The sequence below is a fragment of the Schistocerca gregaria genome, chromosome 4, assembly GCF_023897955.1.
Source record: "Schistocerca gregaria isolate iqSchGreg1 chromosome 4, iqSchGreg1.2, whole genome shotgun sequence".
Taxonomy (NCBI): Eukaryota; Metazoa; Arthropoda; class Insecta; order Orthoptera; family Acrididae; genus Schistocerca; species Schistocerca gregaria.
This window is the reverse complement of record NC_064923.1, coordinates 301,513,449-301,526,039: the sequence shown is the minus strand read 5'-3', so window position 1 is coordinate 301,526,039 and position 12,591 is coordinate 301,513,449. Positions and strand designations below refer to the sequence as shown.

Sequence of the window (12,591 nt, the reverse complement as noted above, 5' to 3'; positions counted from 1 at the left end):
TGTTAAACTCTAATACTGGGTCCCCTATACCTTCCACACTGACTCTCACTTCTTCTTCCATCATGTCGTCAGCCATTTCTTCCTCCTTATACAGGCCTTCAGTGTGCTCTTTCCATCCACCTGCTCTGTCCTTGTGTTTAACTGTGCAATCCCTTTTGCATTCATAATGTTCATGCCTTTACTTTTAATTTCAGCAAAGATTGTTCTGACATTTCTATATACTGAATCTGTTGTCCTGACAGCTGTTTCTTTTTTAATTTCTTCATGTTTTTTCCATTTTGCTTTGGGTTTGCTGTACTTCCAATTTATTTCATTTCTATATGACTTATTTTGCTGTATTCTTGTCTTTTGCTGAACATTTTTCCTCTTCATTTTTTCATCGTTCACTTGAAGTATTTCTTCTGTTGCCCAAGGTTTCTTCACACCAGGATAAGATTAATATAATTGGACAATGGTACTCCAAATTGGGAGCAGGCTATCAGTAAGTTGGAAACCTTTTGGAGATGATATCGAAAGTGGTCTTACAGGTGTTTGAAGGCAAGGGTTTCAATTTGGAAGATGATAGTTGGGTCTGAATACTGACATTATCTTGAGGAAGGAGCAGAACTGGTTTTAGGATGCCTTTGCCATCAGGATTTGATTCTCCAGTATTAGTTTACTGATACATAGGGCTTGGAAAAATTCAAATATTTGAAGGTCATTGTGATAGGAAGGATGCAATCAAAGTGGAGGGAGTTTTTGAGGTGGTTTCTCCATGATATTCTTGATTGAACATGAAATCTACATGTTATAACAAATTTCTTTAGTCTGAAAATATTATCCCCACAGGTTGAGTTTCCACAATGAATGATCTCAAACTATTTAGTGAATTGAAATATTTAAAATAAAACTATTTTTTTTCATTTTGAGGGTGAAATGCACTCTTCTCCCGCTCTTGTTTGCAGATAATTTTGTTTTTGGACAGATTTTGCCATGAGGAAACATAATTTGGTCTTCTTTTTATCCAGACATCTTTGTTGAAGTTACAGCAACATCTGTGTTTTTTTTAGTTTTCTTTCTATTATAGGAAAATTGCTCTTTATTGTCGATACATATAGAATTCAAAATTGCAGTTTTTAAGAAAAGTACTCACAAATTTGGAAACAGTCAACATTTTATATACAGACCTTGTCTACACATGCTGAGGTTGTTGGGGCTTGCTGTGTTTTGTGTTTGTGTGTTGATGTGCATGCACACCCACACGCGTTTGTACGTATGCATGTGTCTGCGCGTATGTGTGTTGTGTGCACATACCTGTGTTTATAGATTTGGGTCACAGAATAGAGGTCCATTGTAGAGAATGTGTACTCATTTACTGTTTCATTTCCTTTGTTTTCCTTCATCTATGGGTTTGTTATGGGGATATGTTGCTTTATTTGAGAATGTTGTTTATATGACAGTGTCTAGTAGACACCATTACTGCTGTTAATTTTTAAGTGGCTTATGTATTTATTATTTTATAATTACTTACATTCATTACAACACATGTAAAAGTTGCCAATTATTATCCTACTAATCAAAAACTGCTGTCTGAGCTGTAATAGGTTTGCAGCAACAGAGTATGCTGTTAATGTTTACAGTGCTCTCAGTATCTCACCCATTCTTTGTGTTGTGCAATGAAGATAACACTCTCATTAAAGAGTTCATTAATTGTTTTGATACAATATGTTCTGAAAGATAATGGGCCCTAGTACATTTTAATGATGTTTAACTCGTGTTGTTAAACCCACTTAAAACTGACTTAAACAAATACAAATCTTTATGTGCCTTTTATACAAGGTGCATGCAGCAGTTAGGAATACATTAAGTTTTATAAAATGCTGACCTGCCGTTGTTAATCTCTTTAGCTATCATCCAGACCTTTATACATTTTATTCATTAGTGCTGAGACTCCCAGTAACAGTTAGTAGATTACCATATTGTAAAATTATGAAAGATGTTGTCATTGTATATATCTAAATAACTTTTAATGGCACTGTTTTAAACACCATCAGAAGTAAATTACATTGATATAGAGTAGTGTTCACTCTAACTGACAAAACTTTCTTCTGTTACAGTTACAGAATTTTTCAAAGGGAACAACTGGCGAGTGCATCCAGAATGGTAATTACTGATAAGATGTCTTTTGTATGATGGTTCTAATTAATGTAATGAATTGACAGTGTGTTCTTAGACCTTTTATGTTCACAATCCAGTTTGGTGTTTCCGTAATGAAGACCATACTTTGATTTTCAGGGTTTACTGTGAATACAACTATGCCTCTGAAAATACATTTAAAACACCTGAAGAACAGGTACTCCATTTTTTATCAAGAACTCGTAAGCCTGGATGGAAATGGATGTCACTGAGGCCAAGATCACCACTCAGAGATGGGCATCCTAACATGAAGAAAATGGAGAAGGACTCATATTTCTGTAAGTGTATGTCCCTGAAAATGAATTTTGACATTTAACATGCAAAGAACCAAACTAGAAGTGATAATTATTCTGTAATCAGTAAGATTTCAAATGTCTTGAGGCAGTGAAAAGTATCTAAAATGCTGACAGAGTGAAATGTCACAAATTTATGCTGTACGTTACATGTACAGTGGAAACACTGTAAAAAGCAAAAATTAAATTATTAAAAAATGAGTGAATGGAACTGCAATAAGTGAAAACTATTACATGAATGAAGGCAGAAACTTGGGTATTTATATGAGTTGACTGATACACTTATGACTCATTGATATTGTAATCATAGGATACTACATTTTTTAGTTTTGTAAAATTCACCATTTTATGCTTCTGCATGTTGTCAATCTTTGCACCACTTTTAAATCTTATCAAGATTTGATTGAATATTTCTGAAGTGTATTTCAGACAGTATTTCATTATATAAAAGGTGTTCCATATTGATTTACACTTTATTTTTCCCATCATTCATAGTGCACTACTTGACTCATCATTACAGTTGCTAGTATGCAGTACTTTGGTCTAACTGCATGCCAAGCAGTAGCATTAATAATCATATTAAAAAACAGTCCTAGATTGCAGAACGGTAGTTATTGTCTCAAAAATGACATGTTTCAGCCAGGTAGGGCATCATCAGCTTATCTCGTGTAATGTTGGTCATAAATCATAGCAACACAGACTAAGACCACACTCATAAACTACAAACATGGTCCTGGAACAAGATGCCAGTGGCTGATCCGTGCTCACACACATTATATACAGCATCAGTAGATGTAGTCCCTGCACAGTGCAGCCCATTTTTCCAGCTGCTATCATTATTGAGAAAATAGCATGAGGTGTGGTTGTGAAGGACAGCACTGGATGCCGTGGTTTCTATGGGAGGAGGGTGTATACTCTGAGGATATTCTCAGACAGTTGGTGGTAGTGTATGGAGGCTGTGAACCACCATGAAAATCGATTTTGTATGAGTTGAAGAACCACTGGTACCATTGCTAAAATGAGGTTCCAGGTACTTCCACACCCACCATATCCTTCTGACTTGGCCACTTTAACTTATGCAGGCCTTCCTCTAAACCACTTTTTTGGAGTCTGTTGCGCCAAGTTCAGGACAGCTGCTCAAAGTTCCAGGAAGTCTGTGATTGATGTCTGTGCAGATGTCTCTTTAAAGCCCCAAAAAGGTGGTAATCAAAAGGGGCCAGATCAGTCAAATACAATTGGTGTGGCAGTACTTGGAGCCCCATTTCAGCAATGGCAGCCATAGTTTTTCAACTCATGTGGGACGAGTGTTGTCATGTTGCAAGAGCACTTATCTTGATGGTGCACACTCTCCACAAACTGCCACCAATTTTCTGTGAATATTCTTAGTTTTTACACCCTACTTCTACAGAAAACATGTAGTCCAGCACTGTCCTTGTGATAATACCCCATGTTGTTCACTCATGTAATAACAGTAGTTGGGAAATGGGCTTTACTGTGGATGAATTACACTTCTAGTGATTTTTCCTGCCACCTATGGTTAGACAAAAATACTTCATACCTGCAACTGTAATGAGAGTCAACTGGTGCACTATGAATGATGAGAATAAATAAAGTGTAAATCAATATTGAATATTCTAGGTAGGTAGCCATGTCATCTGAAAAATGTCTGAGGTTACTGTTAGTAATGTCTGTAACGTTATTAATATTCAACAAAAACTGCGAGGGGCCCTACGTATAAAATTGTATGAGGCACAAAAGTAGACTACAATCCACGCTCAGTGTGAAATACATTTCTCACAGCTCTCACTGTTTGAAAATATACACTGTATTTTAATAAAATTAACAAGGAAAGCCTGTCCAATTCTACATGAAGTTTGAGGACATAAGTTTTCAAAGCAAATTTATCTGAGGCAATGACACAAATGGTTTTTCTACAGTGTAGGACAGAGCTTAACAATCTACAGATCCTGAGCTCAAGTAGCTGTGCCTGCTTGGGCACTTGCACTTCCTCACGAGCAGATTAAAAGTCATAGTAGTGTCAGTGAAACAAAATCCATCATTCAGAACAAACCAAATACAAATGTAAATAAGTTGCTGGATGTAACCACCACAGAAAACAAACACAGCAGGAAATGAACAAAAAGCAAGGACCCAGAAGAAATTCAACAGTAGCAGGCGTACAGGGATGCAGGGTTACAAACTGGCTAAAACCACTGCCAACACAGCAAAAGGAATAAACTGTAATGAAAAAACTGTGCTAACTGTGCTACAAACCGGAAAAGCTGTTGAACAGTATAGGTTTACTTTGAAGCCTACTATGTAAACGTTTGAAAATTTCAATACTGAAAACAAAAACAAAGTCATAATAGAAACTTCCTGGCAGACTAAAACTGTCTGCCAGACTGAGACTCGAACTTGGGACCTTTGCTTTTGTGAACAAGTTCTCTACCATAGACACAAAGGCTCTCTACCTTAGACCACTTGTCCGCGAAAGGCAAAGGTCCCAATTTCGAGTCTTGGCCCAGTACACAGTTTTAATCTGCCAGCAAGTTTTACATCAGCTCACACTCCCCTGCAGAGTGAAAAATCTCATTCAGGAAACAACCCCCAGGCTGTGGCTAAGCCATGTTTCCACAATGTCCTGTCTTCGAGGAGTGCTAGTTCTGCAAGGTTCACAGGAGAGCTTCTGTGAAGTCTGGAAGGTCGGAGATGAGGGGCCACCAGAAGTAAAACTGTGAGGATGGAGCATGAATCATGCTTGGGTAGCTCTGATGATAGAGCACTTGTCTGTGAAAGGCAAAAGTCCTGAGTTTGGGTCTCAGTCCAGCAGGCATACAGTTTTAATGTGCCAGGAAGTTTCATATCTGTGCACACTGCTCTGTGGAGTGAAAATCTCATTCTGGAAAGTCATAATAGGTACTGGCAATGAAAAATGATGAATGCCATATAGCAAAGAAGAGCCTGGTTTCACCCTAGCAAACTAAGAGGTGGCATCATAACTAATACTGTAACTACCTTCTTACAAAATACTTTCCAAAGTCAGAACAGTTTTACAGTTGAAAAATTAAAATGAAGGTATTAAATAATAGATTCAAAATTGGTATTCATTTCAGCTTAAAAATATATAACAATGGAAAAAGACGTAAAAATATATAATAATGGACAAAGACGTAAAAATATATAGTAATGGACAAAGACATAGGCCCAAGAATGTTATTTTAGTATCCCTGGCAGCAGATGTCCCGAAGGAAGGAAGTGAAATGGCATGGGTAGAACAGAGGAGTAGTTTAGGAGCCTGCCTTGAAGGGTGCACACATCGCATCGTATCGGCAGACCTGCTGAAGTCAGTATTTACTTGTGAGTGGCAATAAGCAAAGAGGGCAGTGCTCCTTGGAGTTAGACTGCAGTGGCCATAGCCTAACACTTGTGCTGAGAGTTGTCATGTGCTCAGTCGTGGCCAAGCGGTTCTAGGTGCTACAGTCAGGAACTGCGCGACCGCTGCGGTCGCAGGTTCGAATCCTGCCTCGGGCATGGATGTGTGTGATGTCCTTAGGTTAGTTAGGTTTAAGTAGTTCTAAGTTCTAGAGGACTGATGACCTCAGAAGTTAAGTCCCATAGTGCTCAGAGCCATTTGAACCATTTTTTGTGCTCAGTCATTAGGTGTCCATGCCAGCCATGTGCTGATTTATTGTCATGTACCTATCTCTATGGGTATGAGCACTCCACTTCCAATAATTCAATTTGCATGGTGAGTAAATTCCATTCAAAGGTTTCTTTTCCCCAGTTGGTACCAAGTTAACAGCGGCCTGAAGTAACACACCAACTTTGTCAAGTAGTGGAGTTGCCACATCTTCTACAGGTACTAGTTGATAAGACATTTTTTATTCCAGAGGATGCCCAGCGATCCAGTGAGATAAACGGCGAAGGCCAAAAATATTCCAGCAGCGAAGGAAATGTGAGCACTGACAATATGCAAGCTAAATTACACACAGTGTAAATGTACAGGGAAAAAGGGTTTCATTATCATCGTTTGTTGTGGAAGTGAGATGCAATGTATTGTGTACCTTTTATATATTTGAATAATCCACACCCTCAAATTATCCACATACCCTAAAAAAAGTTCTAGAATAATGATTATGTGTTCAAAATTACATATAATATCAACTGGTTTGAAGAAATGTTTCATAATCTTCACCTGCTGTTGCACAGGTTGATAAATTATTAAAACGCAACTGATTCAGCAGTGTGTAGCTGGCCAGTCAGCAGGCCTGCCGGCTGGCCTATTATCCGGGTGGCCAGCCAGGTAACATTAGCCCTGCCAGCCTACTGTAGGCCTAGCTACAGTAGCAACAAAAAGAAATGCGAATTACCATGTTTAAGCAACCGACAGTTGCTTCTTCAAGAAAGAGGGAAGGAGAGGGAAAGACGAAAGGATGTGGTTTTTAAGGGAGAGGGTAAGGAGTCATTCCAATCCCGGGAGCGGAAAGACTTACCTTAGGGGGAAAAAAGGACAGGTGTACACTCGCACACACACACACACATATCCATCCGCACATACACAGACACAAGCAGACATTTGTAAAGGCAAAGAGTTTGGGCAGAGATGTCAGTCGAGGCAGAAGTACAGAGGCAAACAAGTTGTTGAAAGACAGGTGAGGTATGAGCGGTGGCAACTTGAAATTAGCGGAGGTTGAGGCCTAGCGAATATCGAGAAGAGAGGATATACTGAAGGGCGAGTTCCCATCTCCGGAGTTCGGATAGGTTGGTGTTGGTGGGAAGTATCCAAATAACCCGGACGGTGTAACACTGTGCCAAGATGTGCTGGCCGTGCACCAAGGCATGTTAAGCCATAGGGTCATCCTCATTACCAACAAACACTGTCTGCCTGTGTCCATTCATGCGAATGGACAGTTTGTTGCTGGTCATTCCCACATAGAGAGCGTCACAGTGTAGGCAGGTCAGTTGGTAAATCACGTGGGTGCTTTCACACGTGGCTCTTCCTTTGATCGTATACACCTTCCGGGTTACAGGACTGGAGTAGGTGGTGGTGGGAAGGTGCATAGGACAGGTTTTACACCGGGGGCGGTTACAAGGGTAGGAGCCAGAGGGTAGGGAAGGTGGTTTGGGGATTTCATAGGGATGAACCAAGAGGTTACGACGGTTAGGTGGACGGCGGAAAGACACTCTTGGTGGAGTGGGGAGGATTTCATGAAGGATGGATCTCATTTCGGGGCAGGATTTTAGGAAGTCGTATCCCTGCTGGAGAGCCACATTCAGAGTCTGATCCAGTCCCGGGAAGTATCCTGTCACAAGTGGGGCACTTTTAGGGTTCTTCTGTGAGAGGTTCTGGGTTTGAGGGGAAGAGGAAGTGTCTCTGGTTATTTGCTTCTGTACCAGGTCGGGAGGGTAGTTGCAGGATGCGAAAGCTGTTTTCAGGTTGTTGGTGTAATGGTTCAGGGATTCAGGACTGGAGCAGATTCGTTTGCCACGAAGGCCTAGGCTGTAGGGAAGGGACCGTTTGATGGGAATCGGTGGCAGCTGTCATAATGGAGGTACTGTTGCTTGTTGGTGGGTTTGATGTGGACGGATGTGTGAAGCTGGCCATTGGAGAGATGGAGGTCAACGTCAAGGAAAGTGGCATGGGATTTGGAGTAGGACCAGGTGAATCTGATGGAACCAAAGGAGTTGAGGTTGGAGAGGAAATTCTGGAGTTGTTCTTCACTGTGAGTCCAGATCATGAAGATGTCGTCAATAAATCTATACCAAACTTTGGGTTGGCAGGCTTGGGTAACCAAGAAGGCTTCCTCTAAGCGACCCATAAATAGGTTGGCATACGAGGGGGCCATCCTGGTACCCATGGCTGTTCCCTTTAATTGTTGGTATGTCTGGCCTTCAAAAGTGAAGAAGTTGTAGGTCAGGATGAAGCTGGCTAAGGTGACGAGGAAAGAGGTTTTAGGTAGGGTGGCAGGTGATCTGCGTGAAAGGAAGTGCTCCATTGCAGCGAGGCCCTGGTTGTGCAGGATATTTGTGTATAGGAAAGTGGCATCAATGGTTACAAGGATGGTTTCCGGGGGTAACAGACTGGGTAAGGATTCCAGGCGTTCGAGAAAGTGGTTGGTGTCTTTGATGAAGGATGGGCAACTGCATGTAATGGGTTGAAGGTGTTGATCTGTCCTATGCACCCTCCCACCACCACCTACTCCAGTCCTGTAACCCGGAAGGTGTACACGATCAAAGGAAGAGCCATGTGTGAAAGCACCCACGTGATTTACCAACTGACCTGCCTACACTGTGATGCTTTCTATGTGGGAATGACCAGCAACAAACTGTCCATTCGCATGAATGGCCACAGGCAGACAGTGTTTGTTGGTAATGAGGATCACCCTGTGGCTAAACATGCCTTGGTGCACGACCAGCACATCTTGGCACAGTGTTACACCGTCCGGGTTATCTGGATACTTCCCACCAACACCAACCTATCCGAACTCCGGAGATGGGAACTCGCCCTTCAGTATATCCTCTCTTCTAGATATCCGCCAGGCCTCAACCTCCGCTAATTTCAAGTTGCCGCCACTCATACCTCACCTGTCTTTCAACAACTTGTTTGCCTCTGTACTTCCGCCTCGACTGACGTCTCTGCCCAAACTCTTTGCCTTTACAAATGTCTGCTTGTGTCTGTGTATGTGCGGATGGATATGTGTGTGTGTGTGTGTGTGTGTGTGTGTGTGTGTGTGTGTGTGTGTGCGAGTGTACACCTGTCCTTTTTTGCCCCTAAGGTAAGTCTTTCCACTCCCGGGATTGGAATGACTCCTTACCCTCTCTCTTAAAACCGACATCCTTTCGTCTTTCCCTCTCCTTCCCTATTCCTGAAGAAGCAACCGTCGGTTGCGAAAGCTAGAAATTCTGTGTGTGTGTTTGTGTGTTTTATTTATTGTGCCTATCTACCGGCGCTTTCCCGCTTGGTAAGTCTTGGAATTTGTGTGTTTTATTTATTGTGCCTATCTACCGGCACTTTCCCACTTGGTAAGTCTTGGAATCTTTGTTTTTAGTATATTTTTCCCATGTGGAAGTTTCTTTCTTTTTTATTTACCATGTTTAAGAGTTTAATGTTAATACCATATGTGCAATAAAATATTTTAGTCAGTACATATGCTCCCTTACCTCTCTGTTCATCATTACTTTCGTAATCATCACTAGTGGGAGAATAATTGTTTTTTTCATCATCTTCCCATAGAGTGTTGTCCACTATTTCATACAGTGAATTTGTGATACCACATTTTTTGAAGGATTTTTCCACCAGTGGTTGCTGAATGGAGTCCTATGCATGTTTCACCCACACACAAATCTGGGACAAATCCAGGCGTTTGATGTTTTCACTCAGTGTGAACTTGTGGTTTTCATCAGCCATCTATTGTGTGTATCGCTGTTTAAGTGCAGCTTTGAATGGCTGGTATATACACACATCTAGTGGTTGTAGGATGGATGTTAGGCCTCCAGGGATAATGACTAATTCAGTTTTCCCTTTTTGTATCATAATTTGTCTTGCACTTCCTTAGTTGTATGTCCATGGAAGATGTCCAGTACCAACGTGTTACGGGAATTCAGTAACGCATGAGGGCGAGATTGCCAAGTGTGCATCACCCAGTCAATCACAAGGTCATTGTCCATCGACCCTTTTAGATTCACTCTCACTAATATGCCTTTCAGTGGTGTTTTCAGAATAGTTTCCTTTTAAATATTGCATAAGGTGGTAGCTTTAGTCCATCTCCAATTACACACAACATCACTGTACACCCTGGCCTCTCACTGCCACCAGTTCATATCATGATGTTGGATTCTCCTCTCGTATTCACAATGTTGTCAAGCGACATTTCAAAATAGACTGGCGTTTGATCTGCGTTACCAGTTTGTGATAATATACAGGACTGTTAGCATCGCAGATTTATCACATAACGATGAAAATGCACCATTTTTTCTCCGTAATTGCCTGGAAGCTGTTGAGTGATGGTAGTTTTCCTCCAGATTCCTAATCTATTTCAGTTGAATAATCTTGATAGCCAGCCCTGGCTAATTTTGAAGCTGGTCATGCTTAGTTCTTCGGATTTAAGTTGGCAAAATTCACTCATCGCCGAGCATCCATATTGCCACTTCTCATCTAAAGAGCCTTTTTTTGAGGTCCGGATGCTTCACTTTTTGTTGCAAAATGCCTGGCAATTACCCTTGGTTTCTTGAAGCAACAGTGGAGCCAGATGAGTGTGTCCCACACCATAGGGTAGGGCTGAGGGCTGACTCTACAGCCTAGGTCATCAACCCCTCTAGGGGAGGTACCCTTGGTCCTCCAGATTAGGGGTTGAGTGCAGGATTGATACCCCTGGCTTGTAAACAATCTGTTATTGCAAATAATTCAACAAGAAATGCCAGACTGCCCCTATATAGACAAACTGTGCTAGGAAACAGGAATATGTATTTATTGGTGCTTAAATTTGGAACATGGAACATGTGTACTCTGTTGCAAACAGGATCAATGAATAGTATTGCAGAAGAGATACTAAGATATAGGATGGGAGTTGTTGAACTGCGGGAAATCAGGTGGAAGTGAAGAGGAGAGATTTATAAACGGAAATTCTCCATGTACTGTTCAGAAAAAGACAAAAGACAAGGGGAGTATGGAGTTGGGTTTATGACCTCCAAGGATATGCATAGATCAGTTATTGCTTTCACCCCATGTAATGAAAGAATATGTACTCTGTGTATGACAGGCAAATTTCACAATGTGAGCTTTGTGGATGTATATGCACCAGCAGAAGAATCAGATGAAAATACTGTGGACATCTCCTATGATCAACTACAGAAGATGTGTGACAGGATACCCAGAGATGATTCCAAAATAGTTCTTGGCGACTATATTGCAAAACTAAGAAAGGAAGAGGCATTCAGAAATGTGTTTGCTAAGAAAAGTGTGCATGATGAAACTAATAATAATGGTCTGAGGTTTGTGCAGTTTGTTTCTGCAGACAAGTTGAAGGCAGTAAATACCTATTTCACAAGGAAAAATATGTACAAAGGGACATGGAAAATATGAGGAACAAATGAAGCAAACCAAATAGACCATATATTGATATCAAAGAGGTGAGCATCTGATTGGAAAATGTGCACACTTTTCTGAGGAGCTAATTCTGATTCTGACTATTACCTAGTAGGAGCCAAAATGAGACAGACACTTGCCATGGTTGGCAGAGGAAGTAGTACCAGAGTAAAGGAATGGAATATAGAGCAACTGAAAGATATGTCTACTGTTCTGGAGTACCAGAACAAATTGAGACAGGAGTTATAAACAAAAGATGGTGGAGATGATATGGATGAAGAATGTAACTCTATTAAAGATGTCATTAAGACAACAGAATTGAGGAGACTTAGGAATGAAGACTGGTATGATGTTGAATGCAGACAGGCAGTGGAACAGAAGAAGGAAGCATGTCTGAAATTCTTGCGGTGGAATACTAGACCAAAAAGGCATTATATAATGAAAAGAGAATGGAGGCAGAATGGTATGCAGGAGGGAAGCCGTGAAGAGAAAGGTAGAGGAGATGGAATAGCACTACCAAAGGAATGAAAATGGAAAATTCTACAAGAGAATTAAAGACCTCAAAAATGTTGTTGTTGTTGTGGTTTTCAGTCCTGAGACTGGTTTGATGCAGCTCTCCATGCTACTCTATCCTGTGCAAGCTTCTTCATCTCCCAGTACCTACTGCAACCTACGTCCTTCTGAATCTGTTCACTGTATTCATCTCTTGGTCTCCCTCTACGATTTTTACCCTCCACGGTGACCTCCAATACTAAATTGGTGATCCCTTGATGCCTCAGAACATGTCCTACCAACCGAACTCTTCTTCTGGTCAAGTTGTGCCACAAACTTCTCTTCTCCCCAATCCTATTCAATACTTCCTCATTAGTTATGTGACCTACCCATTTAATCTAAGCATTCTTCTGTAGCACCACATTTCGAAAGCTTCTATTCTCTTCTTGTCCAAACTATTTATCGTCCATGTTTCACTTCCAAACATGGCTACACTCCATACAAATACTTTCAGAAATGACTTCCTGACACTTAAATCTATACTCG

At 41.0% G+C, this 12,591-nt stretch overlaps 1 protein-coding gene across 4 annotated transcripts in view; it reads left to right on the top strand.

The window, feature by feature from the left end:
* LOC126365875 (voltage-dependent calcium channel subunit alpha-2/delta-3) overlaps positions 1 to 12,591 on the top strand; it is an 859,858-nt gene that overhangs the window by 669,416 nt on the left and 177,851 nt on the right. For all 4 annotated transcript variants that reach the window (XM_050008568.1, XM_050008566.1, XM_050008567.1 and 1 more), the window contains 2 exons: positions 2,097 to 2,142; positions 2,275 to 2,453. In XM_050008568.1, coding sequence (XP_049864525.1) covers positions 2,097 to 2,142; positions 2,275 to 2,453 — 225 coding nt within the window. The remainder of the gene's footprint in view (positions 1 to 2,096; positions 2,143 to 2,274; positions 2,454 to 12,591) is intronic.